Genomic DNA, 13,659 nt, shown 5'->3' with positions numbered 1-13,659 from the left:
TTACCAAGTTAATGTAAATGAAATATCTATCTATTCCCCGTTAACTATATCTATGTGCTACAGAAAGTCATTAAAATTACTTAATAATGAAATTTGAACATCCTATGTACTGTATTCGGACAAGTACATTTTCATTAAACACACATCTTCGTCATTATACTTTATATTGGTGCAGACGCTCTGTATTAGTCTTTATATTGGTACAGGCTTTGTATTAGTCATTTATAAGTACCAAATGATGTTATACATGGCTACTCATTATCTGAAGCAAATGAAGTGTCCTCTCAAGTAATAATATCAGTTAAGCAGACGCCATTTCCACCCATAACCGTAACCAAAAAACTCGGTGGATAGAAACGTGAGTTGCCAAAGAGATCTTGCTATGAATGTCATTTTGTAGTGAAAGTAATGGTCTTCCCAAGCACAAAAAGAACCACAGTGAGTTCAATGAAGAAAATTGTATTGATAAGAGCTCGATCAATAGTCCATCCGAAGATAGTGGCTCCACCTGAATTAGATTGCAAATATGTAACTGCAGGGCAAAAACGGCTCAAGTAAACATCATATATAATTACAAAAAATAGAGGACCAGACAGAATTACTATATAACTAGGGGAGCTGATACACAGATTGATAAAATTGGGGACCTTTTTCTGTTCTCCAGAAAGGACATTGCAGGAACCTTCGAGGAGATATATCTATAATTTTAGAATCCCGGCTTCAGTGTCAACCAAACATCACAAAGATGAAGTTTCTTTTCTGATTGACCTGTTTGGCTAGTCAAATGCATGCCAACTCCAACCAATACAATTATAGAATTAACAAGCTTTCCCTACTTAATCAAACTAGGTAAAACAGTGCAGACTGTCATTGAACCAGATTAACGTCCCTTGGGCAAGAATATATGACACTGTTAAATCTTCTTACAGGTTTAGTTTTTCCTACTTCACTTTAATGGTAAAACCTTGCTTTACAGCATCGTTAAATCTGGAGGTAGCCCATGGCCACAGTTTGGCTGCTGAATTGGTTGTTGCTACCATGGCAATGCCCAAGAGAGAAAAATCAAATCTTCCCGATGCTATTCTCAGTGTCTATGGTGCCTAACTCAAGTAATAGCCTTTTAAGTTTTACGGACTGAATAAGTTTTCTGACTGACAAAGAACCAAGATAGTTTGATCTAAAGACTTGCTGGCCTATAAGAAACTAATGCCTTAGATTGAGCAGAATGACAATTTAAGAATTTCTTATATCTTAGCATAAACTAGGCGAAAGTTTATACTGACTAGCTGGATAAGTGACATTTGATATATTAACTACTAATAGACGTATAAAAATAAGGAATTAATGTTTCATAGATACACATACCAAAGGCCTGTCTCTTGTGATACATGGTCATATAAGATGCCAACTGAGTATTTGTGGCCATTGGCACATAGTCACCCGACTCCAAATCACTTTCAGAGTAGCTAATAGGTATTGAGGATGAAGGATTTGCAGCCTCCAAGCTTCCAACATTACTATTGATTCCCAATTGAGAGGCACCGTTAGAGCTGCATGTGATTGAAGCATGCCATCTGCTAGCAACTGATCCAAGACCCTGCGCTCTATGTGAGATCTTAGCAGCTGCATGAAGGCAAATTACCATCCCAACAAGCTCAACAATACAGGCGACCTACCAAAACCAAAGTGAAGAAAGTGAATGTGAAAATCTTTGAGGTGATGATGGGCCTCACAGGATCGTCTTAACATAAGGTAAAAAAGCAGTTCAGCTGACGTATGAAACAAAAATTATGGCAACATACAAGTTTAATATATTATTGACTCGCATAAACTGAATAAAGAAGGAACATATTTTTTTGCACTTACTGCAAAATCACCGCCATTAATGAAATTGATGATCCCATAGTTCCCTGTGGTTTCCAGTAGCGACATAAATTGAGTTGCTGTCACAACCAAGAACTCAAGAAGCAGATATATTCGAAACCTGTGGCTTATCTTAGATAAATGATGCTTTAACCTTACATGTTCCTCGATATACACTGAAACGTCAAGATCTCTTTCTAAAAGTTTGCCATAATTTTCAAAGTGAATCACTTGCAAATTGCACACCAAATGGAACAGGAGACTGCCAGATAGATAGATAATGGTCGAGTAAGTCCATGATACAAGCAAGGCAACTACTATACCAACAGATTGCCACCACGATTGATGCGCATAGACAATATGTATAACCTCACGGGCAGCCTTCAAAAGAAAACAAGGTAAAATCCAAACGCCCAACAATTTGAAGAAACCCTGAACAAAGAGAACACTTGAATCAATGATCTGATCATATACCAAAACTTAAGTGCACAAGAAAGACCGACCGACCCCTAACCAAAAAGCTTGAACCTGTGATTTCAAGCAACAAAGATGTACTTATTAATATTATACTAGAAATTTACGCATTCCTTGGGGAAGAGTTGAAGCTTCACATCAACTGATCAAATCAAGTGCATAATTGAGTTTGAAACCAATACTATTTAGTTCATATTTCAAAATATTAGCTTTAGGTATCAATTGCATTTCTTCCCTACCAGAACTGTTTTTTGAGCTCTATTCTTGAGGAACAAAACGACCTACAAATTTGATACTGTNGGGTGTTTGTGCGATCACAAATCCCATTAGAACCAGACAATAACTATCTGTCAAATCAGATGATTCAACTTTAAAGTAGTTTGTGTCAAGGGGAAGATGGAAACTATTAGGCTATGTTATGTTCCACTGTTTTTACCAAAAATGATGGGCTTGTTAGGATAAGACATGATGTCATTAATTGAACATGATTGAATCGATGCTCAAGGGAGGTTAATGCAATCTTAAGCATTAAAACATTAACATCTTATAGATGCAAAAAATCTACCGTCATGAAAATAAGGTCTAATCCCTTGAGGTTGAGGTTATAGACAATCTACTAGACCTGTAGCTTCCAAAAAACACCGGGGTGGTGTTTGCCGTAGGCACTTCGACGCTTAAGTTAGCAAGGCTGAAAGAGATTATTTGATAAGAATTAAAGAGATGAAGAATTACCAGGAGTCTTGTCGGAAGCTAGGACTACGGCAGAGGCGTCGGGTTCTTGGGAGCAAGAACTTTAGAAGTAAATAGATGGTTTTGAGTAGTGTAGATTGACTATGGGAGATTGCATGCCTAATGAGAGGGCAAACCTATGTTTTTATAGTGAACCCAAGGGGCTGGAATCCTTGTAGGACATTGAGTCCTCTTTTTTTAGAGATAATCCCTATCAAGAAAGCAATATATCTCTTGGCCTTATCAGATTAAGTTTAATAGTTTAAGTAAGGTTTGAAATCTTAGTAGGACACTAAGTCTTATTTTGGGAGATAATCCCTATCATGAAAGAGATATTATTTCTTGATCTTATCAGATCAAGTTTAATAGTTTAAATAAGAGTTGGAATCTTAGTAGGACACTAAGTCTTATTTTGGGAGATAATCCCTATCATGAAAGAGATATTATTTCTTGATCTTATCAGAGTAACTTTAATAGTTTGAGTAAGATTTGGAATCTTAGTAGAAGAGAACATAGAGTGGGATTCGGATTTCCTATTCATGGAATATTGTAGGCTAATAGGCTGAAACCTAGTTTAGCTTAACTTATAGGATAGGCCAACTAGTAGAGTGGGTAGTTCACAAGGTGATTTTAAGCGTAGGCCTGATTGGGATTGTGATGAGGCCTAATAACGAACATGTCATGGCCCAAAGCCTCAACCCATCCGCCGAAGTCCTAGCTTCCGACAAGACTCCTGGTAATTATTCATCTCTTTAATTCTTATCAAATAATCTCTTTCAGCCTTGCTGACTTGAGCATCGGAGTGCCTACAGCAAACACCACCCCGGTGTTTTCCAGAAGCTTCACGCTTGCCCTTTCATGTGTGCAAGTCTAGCGANGCACTTTTGTAAACAGTAACCTTTGTGTATAAAAGACATGTGAATTGTAATGAAAAGAAACATTTTGGGCCCAATTTTCCATTGTTAATTGCATGCATTGTACTAGTTTTCAGTAGGTGTTACATTGATAGGTTGAGTAAGAAAGTAATGTAAATGAGAAGAGAAGTTTTTATTTATTTATTTTCATATAGTACATGTTTGTAACCAGGATTTACGATTTAAACTACATAACCTTCCAGGCGTGAATTCTCTAATTTTCCATCCTAATGGAATACTTAGAGGGTACTCGGCTGGAGGGGGTTGTTACAATTACTTATGAGAGCAAAGCTCCCAAGTTCTGCTTGGGGACATGTTATTTTACATGCAGCAGCACTTGTACGCATTAGGCCAACAAGTTATCACAAATTCTCCCCTTTACAATTGGCTTTTGGTCAAGAGCCAAATATTTCCCATTTAAGAATATTTGGATGTGCTGTATACATTCCAATTGCTCCACCACAACGCACTAAAATGGGTCCTCAAAGAAGATTGGGAATATATTTTTGATATGAATCTCCTTCTATAATTAAATGTTTAAAACCATTAACAGGAGATTTATTTACGGCACGATTTGCCGATTGTCATTTTGATGAAACAAAATTCCCAGCATTAGGGGGAGAGAATAGGTTGCTGGAAAAGGAAATTACCTAGAAAATATCATCAATATCTTATCTTGATCCTCGTTCTAAACAATGTGAACAAGAAGTTCAAAAGATAATTCATTTGCAAAATGTAGCAAATTAGTTGCCAGATGCATTCACTGATTCAAAAAGAGTGATTAAATCTCACATACCAACTGCAAATGCTCTAATTTGGATTGATGTCCCTAAAGGACAATTACCTATAGCAAATGAATCTAAGGCATGTTTAAAGTGTGGTAAACCAGTTGGTTCCAAAGATAAAAATCCTTCAAAGAAAAAAGTAGCAAATGACCAAGATGCTTACATCAAGGAGGCAAGTTCTCATGAAGATAATAGAAACATAATTAGTCATGAAACTCCAGAAGAAGTTCAGGTGCCTGAAACTAGCAAGAATGAAGAGATCTCAATAAATTATGTCTCTACAAGAAAAATATGGAATCGAAAAGAAAAAATTGTGGACAATATTTTTGCATACAATATAGTGCTTGATATTGTAAATAATAATGAGGATCTTGAACCTAAATATGTTGAAGAATGTACACAAAGAGAAGATTGGCCAAAATGGAAAGAGGCAATCAAGGCAGAACTAAATTCATTAGAAAAACGTGGAGTTTTTGGACCTGTAGTTCGAACACCTAAAGATCTAATGCCAGAGGAGTACAAATGGGTATTTGTGTGAAAACGAAATGAGAAAAATGCAGTCGTTAATATATAAAGCACAACTTGTAGCAAAGGGTTTTTTCAAAGATCTAGCATTGTTTATGAAGAAACATGTTCTCCTGTGATGGATGCAATAACATTTCGATTTCTTATAGTCTGCAACAAATAAAACCCTTGACATGCATCCAATGGATGTAGTTGCAGCCTATTTATATGGATAACTTGATAACGACATATATATGAAAATCTCTGAAGGATTTAAAATGCCCGAAGCATGTAACTCAAATTATCGAGAATTTTATTCAATTAAATTGCATAAATCATTATATGGATTAAAGCAATCAAGTCATATGTGGTATAACCATCTTAGTAAATATTTGTTGAAAGAAGTTTATAAAAATGATCCTATTTGCCCAAGTGCTTTCATAAAAAGATCTAGATCTAAATTTGTTATAATTGCTGTATATGTTGATGACTTGAATATTATCGGAACTCCTAAAGAGATTCAAAGGGCAACTGTTAGAGTAGGTGCCCTCGAGCCAATCAATTATTGTAAAATTGACTTTGTAATAAATGTTTATTTATCAATAAATGACATATTCTACTATATCACGTAAATCATATTATATGTATTGATATATGTCCTTAGGATGGTAGAACCATGACGAGGGTATCAAGTGTTTCAAATCTTAATAGTGAGAACCCTATGATCACATATGGTGGCCATTCTAGAAATGTTTGTAGCCCCAGTATTATTCTGACCAAGGACACAGATAATATTGTAAGGCTATCATAGTGTTGAACGACCCTATCGAAAGGTAGTAACTCATCTCACTTATCAAGATTGTTTGCCGACAACCTGGTGCAATGCATGGGTGCTTGCTAGAGGCAAGTTCACTGGACAGACCCATCAGAGGATTCCATATGGATGGTAACCCTAGTGTCTATAGAATAAATCCTTTAACAGATGGTGGTGCATGTGATCCTTAGACTTGAGATCACTGGAGAGCATTGCGCACCAATTGGTGTAGTTTGAAACTAGCCCCACGTAGTTCTATTCAAAGCTATCAATATGGTAGTGATTGGCTACATGAGAAGTGTATCGAGACTATGGTGGATTGACAAAGGATTCATCACTCCTGGGTACGGGAGAAGTTATCTCACTGGGTAATTCAGTAAACGACAATGACACTAAATCTGTGGCCACAATGGGATTGAGTTGATGTTCAATCCAATTTAATATTCCTGTCATTGGTCCAGTAACTGAATACAAACATGTCGAGGATATATGAGGTTCACACTATTTCTGTACATCGACTCGAAGAGATAACAGCTGATGAAAAGGATTTGATTTCACGGTAACCAAACTGTTGACAGACAGCGGTTTCGCTGAATCCGAATTTATCGGGTGGCCATGATGCCTTGCTAAGGGCCAATCTTAGTCTATGTATAGTGAGACGATTAATTGGTGTTAATCGTAATACTAACACTGTCGATATGATGAGGAGCCTATGGGTCACACACTTAGAAGATAATTTAAGAATCAATTTGTGAGAATGGTATTTTCGTCTTTTAGGACGAAAGGGTATTTTGGTAATCTCACAGTGCAATGAAATTTGCTGAGGTTGTTGCCTGTATTTAATTTTAATATTAAAATTAAATTAGTAAGATTATATTTAAATATATCTATGTATATATTTAAATGAATTATTATTATTAATTGAATGTTAATATATTATTATATATATTAATTGATTTTAATTATAATACTAATTAATTAATTAAAATACCATAAAGGGTGTGTTTGGTTGCAAGGGTGAACTAGGGTTGGAGCCCATGGCTATTCCTAAGTGGAATAGGGTTTTAATTGGTGCACTATATAAGTGCAACTTAAAATTAAAACAAGAGAATTATTCACTCAATTAAAACCCTAGCCACCCTATCTCTCTCTCTCAAAAAGAAAACTTTTCTTGTTCTTCTTTCTTGATTCTTGAAGTCCTTGATTGTTCTAGCAAAATAATCAAGGGTTATGCGGATTATCTTCGTGTGGACTTCCGTGAGTGCGATCCTACTTTGGATCGATTGGCAAAAAATCACGTGAACAGTAACCATTAACCGTTGACAATGAACAGTAACCGTGAACAGTATTCCTATCCAAAATCAGAGATATTCGAAGGAGCCTCCAAACGTACGTAAGTATTCTAATCCTTGAATGGATTTGCTTTATATAGATTTTTGTTTATAAACATGAAAACGGCATAATCTATACTCGGATCTTGGCAAAGAAAGGTAATTGATTTACCGATTCAATTATTGTTTTCTACTACGTATGGTAGATCAATTACTTAAAGTGGTATCAGAGCCTCGGGTATTAGATTATATTGTTTAATTGATGTTTGATAACGTGTATATTTGTTTGATAACATGTTATTGCATGATTTGAAGTGTTTTTTGAATCTTGAAAATTTTTGTATGTTGAATGTCTTAATTAATCATTTGATTAAATAATGTGTTGGTTGAATGTGTATTGGTTGGTTGGTATCCTGGTCAAATGTTTAAGCATTCAATTTGATTTGGATCCGTGTCATTATGTGAAAAATTGCAAAAGACGTTACTGTGTCTGATTCACTGTTTTACGGCATTAGCTGTGGCAAAATAACACTTTGCCGCGGCGAGATGCAAAAGTTGAATCTGACCGCGGCGAAATAAACCTTCGCTATAGCGAAATTTCAAAAAAGTAGATCTAGCCGCGGCGAAATAAAACTTCGCTGCGGCATAAAACTCTCTGGAACGATTTCTGTTTTCTGGGGGTTCACGGTTGCCACGGCAAAATAAACTGTGCCGCAACGACCATGTGTGCATGAACTTCACCGGGGCGAAGAACTTCTTCGCCGCGACAAGAAACCTACTGTTTAATTTTTCCTCTCTGTTTTTCGCATAGGGGCTAAATTGTAGTTTTTTGAAACTTTAAAGCAAATATTCATTCTGCACATTTAAGATGCTAACTTGATAATTCAACCCACCCAATTCAAAAAATTGATTGTTTTTTAATGTATGCAATGTTCTTGTTTGATAATTGCATGGTGCCCGGTACATGAGCCTTAGACCTATTGTTTATTGGGACTGTTTGTAATTTTTATAAACAAATAAGACCTGCGTGTCCTGCCTCTCTCTCTTAAATCTCCATGTATTTCTTCTCCTCATCTCACTCCCCTCGTATGTAACGTGAGATTTCTATTTTATTGATGTAAATTAGAATAGGATTTTTATTATAAAATTATTTGTAATGATCATGAAGAAGAAACGAAGGAGCTATGAAGAGGAATGACTTGAAGACCCAAGATTAACCTTTAAACCTTAGGTTGACCTACCAATTCCTCTAGGCTCAAGAAAATCGTTTTTAGTGGACCATGTACGAACATGTTTAATTTTTTGTTTAGAATGCATGCTAAGGTTAAATGTTTAATAACATGCCAAACAATGTCATTCTAACAAAGATAATAATCTGGTGAGACATTAAATAAAAACCCTCAAATAAGATATATTAAGTCACGTATGCCTTCCATCACCATGGTTTTAATCAAACTACTGTTTGTCGGAACCTTGTTCGCAATAGCGAAGGGTATACTTCTACTAGTGAGAGGCTAAAATTCATTGGAGTTTTCCTTAATGATGATGGGTCGACTTAAAATGATAGTTTTGCTTGTTTGCCACAGCGAAGGTTGATAAACACATCATAGGCATAGTAGAGAAGTACACATGTTGAGTGTATGTGGTAACATGTAGTGTCCACTCTACTGATGCTTGGAATCACACTTGAGGATGATGGCTAGGCCATTGGATTGTGTGATTGGCTTGTTGGCTTACTTCACATTTGAGGTTGGTTGTGGGAGCTATCAGCTGGTGTGGATTAAGTTTGTTGACCTACCTAATCAACCCATTTTGGCTTGTTTGTCACAACGAAGGTTTGAAATGGGCCAGATGGGATCTTAGTCCATTAGGAAAGCCAACAGGCTTTCTTGAGTTAATAGTGAGGGCTATCGGCTTGAGGAAAATAGTGGGAGTGATTTTTAATAAAAGACCATATTAAGAAATAATAAACATTATATTGACTTTACTTTTCTGAATTGTAGATTCACTTAAAAATGAGCATTATGAACCTGCGACCGATAATTGAGCAAGAAAATAGGTTAGATGGATCCAATTTCTCGGACTGGTATCGTAATCTTCGGATTATACTTAAGTCTAAAAAGAAATTGTATATCCTTCATAAGCCATACATGGCTGAGCCTGATCCTGATGCCACTCAGGAAGTAAAGGAAACTTATCAAAAGTTCCTTGATGATGCTGATGGCGTTCAATGCTTGATGTTAAAATCGATGACACCAGTGCTACAAAAGCAGCATAAGAATATGGACGCTCTACCATTATTCTACACCTCAAGGAGCTTTACGAAGGGAATGCTCGACATGAGAGGTACAAGGTGTCAAAAGCACTATTTAGAAGTCGCCTGACCGAGGGAGCCCAAGTTGGCCCTCATGTGCTCAAAATGATCGAGCACATGGAGAGGCCTGAGACTTTAGGGTTTGAGTTGGATGCAGAATTACAAGTGGATTTAATTTTGCAATCCTTGCTTGACTCTTATGCACCATTCATAATGAACTTCAATATGAACGCTATGGTGAAAACCCTGTCGGAGCTTTTGAACATGACAAGGACTGCAAAGCAGGACTTGAAGAAGTCCAAGGCTGTTTTACTGGTAGCTGCTAGTAAAGGAAAGGGTAAGGGAAAGGGTAAGGGAAAGGGAAAGGCCAAGGCCAATCCCAAGCCCAAGCCCAAGCCCAAGCCTAAAGGACAAGATGCTCTCAAGCCTGCGGGTGGCGTTGGGAAAGGTGGGAAGGTAGTCTGCTTCTATTGTGGCAAGCCTGGCCACTGGAGGAAGCACTACAAAGCTTTCCTCGTAAACAAGAAGAAATCAGATGCTTCGACTTCAGGAATGTTTATGATTGAGATTAACTTCTCTCCTTCAACATCTTGGGTCATTGACACAGGATGTGGTACTCACATTTATACTGATGTGCAGGGACTAAGGCATAGTAGATTTCTCGCCAAGGGAGAAGTGGACCTACGAGTTGGAAATGGAGCACATGTGGCTACATTAGCTGTAAGGACTTATTGTTTTTCTTTCCCTTCGGGCTTATTATTAGAACTCAAAGACTGTTATTTTGTACCTGTGATTTCTAGAAACATTATTTCAGTATCCGATTTGGATAATATAGGATATCGTTTTGAGATTTATAATGGATTGTTGTCCTTTAGTTTGAATGGCATTCTATTTGGAATTGCAAGGTTATATAACAGATTATACGTTCTTGATTTGAACAATAAGGATATTCGCAACGTTGAAACTAAGAAAGCTAATCATAGCGAACAAAAACATACATACCTCTGGCATTGTGGATTGGGTCATGTTAATCAGACTCGCATTGCAAAACTTCAAAGGGATGAATTTTTGGACCCTTTTGACTTCCAGTCATTTGAGGTATGCGAGTCATACCTTTTAGGCAAGATGACCAAGTCACCTTTCATAGGACAAAGTGAAAGGGCTACTGAACTGTTAGGCATCATCCATAGTGATCATCCATAGTGATCATCCATAGTGATGTATGTAGTCCACTAACATTTGAAGCCAGAGGTGGATATTCCTACTTCATCACATTTACTGATGATTTTAATAGATATGGTTATGTCTACCTCACGAGACATAAATTTGAAGTCTTTGATAAGTTCAAAGGATTCAAGAATGAAGTACATAATATGTTTGGCAAAAGTATTAAAGCTCTTTGGTCAGATCGAGGAGATGAACACTTAAGCTCAGGGTTTTCTGAATACTTGAAAGAATGTGGGATAGTATCACAACTCACCCCTCCATATACACCCCAACACAATAGAATGTTTGAAAGGAGGAATAAGACCTTACTTGACGTGGTTAGATCCATGATGAGTTTTAGTGATTTACCTACATCATTCTGGGGTTATTCCTTGGAGACTGCAACTCACATTTTGAACCCTGTGCCATCAAAGTTTGTAGACAAGACTCTATTTGAACTATGGAATGGACAAAAGCCCAATTTGTCTTATCTAAGGATTTGGGGTTGCGAAGCTTACATCAAGAAATTGACTTCAAATAAGCTGGGCCCAAAATCCTACAAATTATCCTAAAAAGACCAAAGGATACTATTTCTACCATCCAAAAGAGCACAAAATTTTTGTTGCTTGTACTGGTGTCTTCCTAGAAAAGAAATTTTTTCTAAGAAGTACTAGTGGGAGAAAAGTAGAACTTGATAAAGTTCTAGAGCCACAAGATATACTAGATGAAGGACGAGAAGATGTGCCACAAGCAGTGGTTGAACATCAGGAGGAGGTTACTCCACAACTTGTAGCACCAGAGCTACGTAGATATGGGAGAGTATGCCATGAGCTTGAGAGATACAGTTATCTTGTGACTCAACATGGTGACGTACTTGTCTACCAAGATGATGAACCCAGAACTACGAAGATGCTATATTAGGTCCAGATTCTGTTAAATGGCTTGAAGCCATGAAATATGAGATGGACTCCATGTACCAAAACCAAGTATGGTCTTTGGTGGAACCACCTGAGGGGTAAAACCCATAGGGTGTAAATGGGTCTTCAAGAAAAAGACTGACATGATGGCAAGGTGCACACTTATAAAGCATGACTGGTTACCAAAGGTTTCAAGAAAATTCATGATATTAATTATGAGGAAGCGTTTTCACTGGTTGCCATGATTAAATCCATCCAGATTATGCTTACGATTACTACATATCATGATTATGAGGTTTGGCAAATGGATGTTAAAACGGCTTTCTTGAATGAAAACCTTGAAGAGGATGTGTATATGACACAACCCGATGGTTTCGTTCTTGATAGGCAAGCTGAGAAGGTATGCAAGTTGCAAAGATCCATTTATGGACTCAAGCAAGCTTCAAGGAGCTGGAACATTCGTTTTGATGAAGCCGTAAAAGAATTCAATTTTATCAAGAACGAAGATGAGCCCTATGTTTACAAGAAAGTGAGTGGGATCGCAGTGGCATTCCTAGTGTTGTATGTTGATGACATACTTCTGATCGGGAATGATATACTGAACAGATGGTGGTGCATGTGATCCTTAGACTTGAGATCACCGGAGCGCCTTGTGCACGAATTGGTGTAGTTTGAAACTAGCCCAACGTAGTTCTATTCAGAGCTATACATACGGTAGTGATTGGCTACATTGAGAAGTGTATCAAGACTATAGTGGATCGACAAAGGATTCATCACTCTTGGGTACGGGAGAAGTTATCTCACTGGGTAATTCAGTAAATGGCAATGACACTAAATCTATAGCCACTATGGAATTGAGTTGATGCTCAATCCAATTTAATATTCTTGTCATTGGTCCAGTAACTGAATACAAACATGTCGAGGATATCTAAGGTTGACACTATTTCTTTACCTCAGTCTTGATGAGATAACAGTTGATGAAAAGGATTTGATTGCACGGTAACCAAACCATTGACAGGCTACGGTTTCACTAAATCCGAATCTATCGGGTGGCCATGATGTCTTGCTAGGGGCCAATCTTGGTCTGTGTGTAGTGAGACGATTAATTGGTTTTAATTGTGATACTACACACTGCCGATATGATGCGGAGCCTATGGGTCACACACTTAGAAGATAATTTAAGAATCAATTTGTGAGAAATGGTATTTTGGTAATCTCACAGTGCAATTAAATTTGCTAAGGTTGTTGCCTGTATTTAATTTTAATATTAAAATTAAATTAGTGAGATTATATTTAAATATATCTATGTATATATTTAAATGAATTATTGATATTAATTGAATGTTAATATATTATTATATACATTAATTGATTTTAATTATAATAATAATAATTAATTAAAATACCATAAAGGGTGTGTTTGGTTGCAAGGGTGAACTAGGGTTGGAGCCCATGGCTATTCCTAAGTGGAATAGAGTTTTAATTGTTGCACTATACAGGTGCAACTTAAAATTAAAAGACGAGAATTATTCATTCAATTAAACCCTAGCCACTCTATCTCTCTCTCTTAAGAAGAAAATTTTTCTTGTTCTTCTTTCTTGATTCTTGAAGTCCTTGATTATTCTAGCAAAATAATCAAGGGTTTTGCGGATTATCTTTGTGTGGACTTCCGTGAGTGCGATCCTACTTTGGATCGATTGGCGAAAAATCACGTGAACAGTAACCATGAACACTACCATGAATAGTGTCCCTGTCCAAAATTAGAGATATTCGAAGGAGCCTCCAAATGTATGTAAGTATTCTAATCA

The 13,659-nt window shown here is 36.8% G+C and overlaps 1 protein-coding gene across 1 annotated transcript; it reads right to left on the bottom strand.

Annotated features, from left to right (window-relative positions):
• Positions 1 to 147: 147 nt before the first annotated feature.
• Positions 148 to 2,063, bottom strand: LOC116135377. Its single transcript, XM_031421073.1, has 3 exons — positions 1,867 to 2,063; positions 1,366 to 1,672; positions 148 to 508 (listed from the first exon to the last, which is right to left on the bottom strand). The coding sequence occupies exons 1-3, from the start codon at positions 1,930 to 1,932 to the stop codon at positions 390 to 392; spliced, it is 492 nt and encodes a 163-aa protein (XP_031276933.1). The 5' UTR covers positions 1,933 to 2,063; the 3' UTR covers positions 148 to 389.
• Positions 2,064 to 13,659: the final 11,596 nt, after the last annotated feature.

Source organism: Pistacia vera, unplaced genomic scaffold, assembly GCF_008641045.1.
Source record: "Pistacia vera cultivar Batoury unplaced genomic scaffold, PisVer_v2 Contig3, whole genome shotgun sequence".
In the NCBI taxonomy this organism is placed as follows: domain Eukaryota; kingdom Viridiplantae; phylum Streptophyta; class Magnoliopsida; order Sapindales; family Anacardiaceae; genus Pistacia; species Pistacia vera.
Note: the sequence above shows the minus strand (reverse complement) of the source record. Positions and strands in the feature narration are given on the sequence as shown.

Coding starts and splice junctions, on each gene's coding strand:
- LOC116135377 (XM_031421073.1), bottom strand. CDS start 1,932: ATGTCGCTACTGGAAACCACAGGGAACTATGGGATCATCAATTTCATT. Junction 1,673..1,866: donor TTAATGGCGGTGATTTTGCA/GTAAGTGCAAAA, acceptor TGGTTTTGGTAG/GTCGCCTGTATTGTTGAGCT. Junction 509..1,365: donor TCACAAGAGACAGGCCTTTG/GTATGTGTATCT, acceptor AATCTAATTCAG/GTGGAGCCACTATCTTCGGA.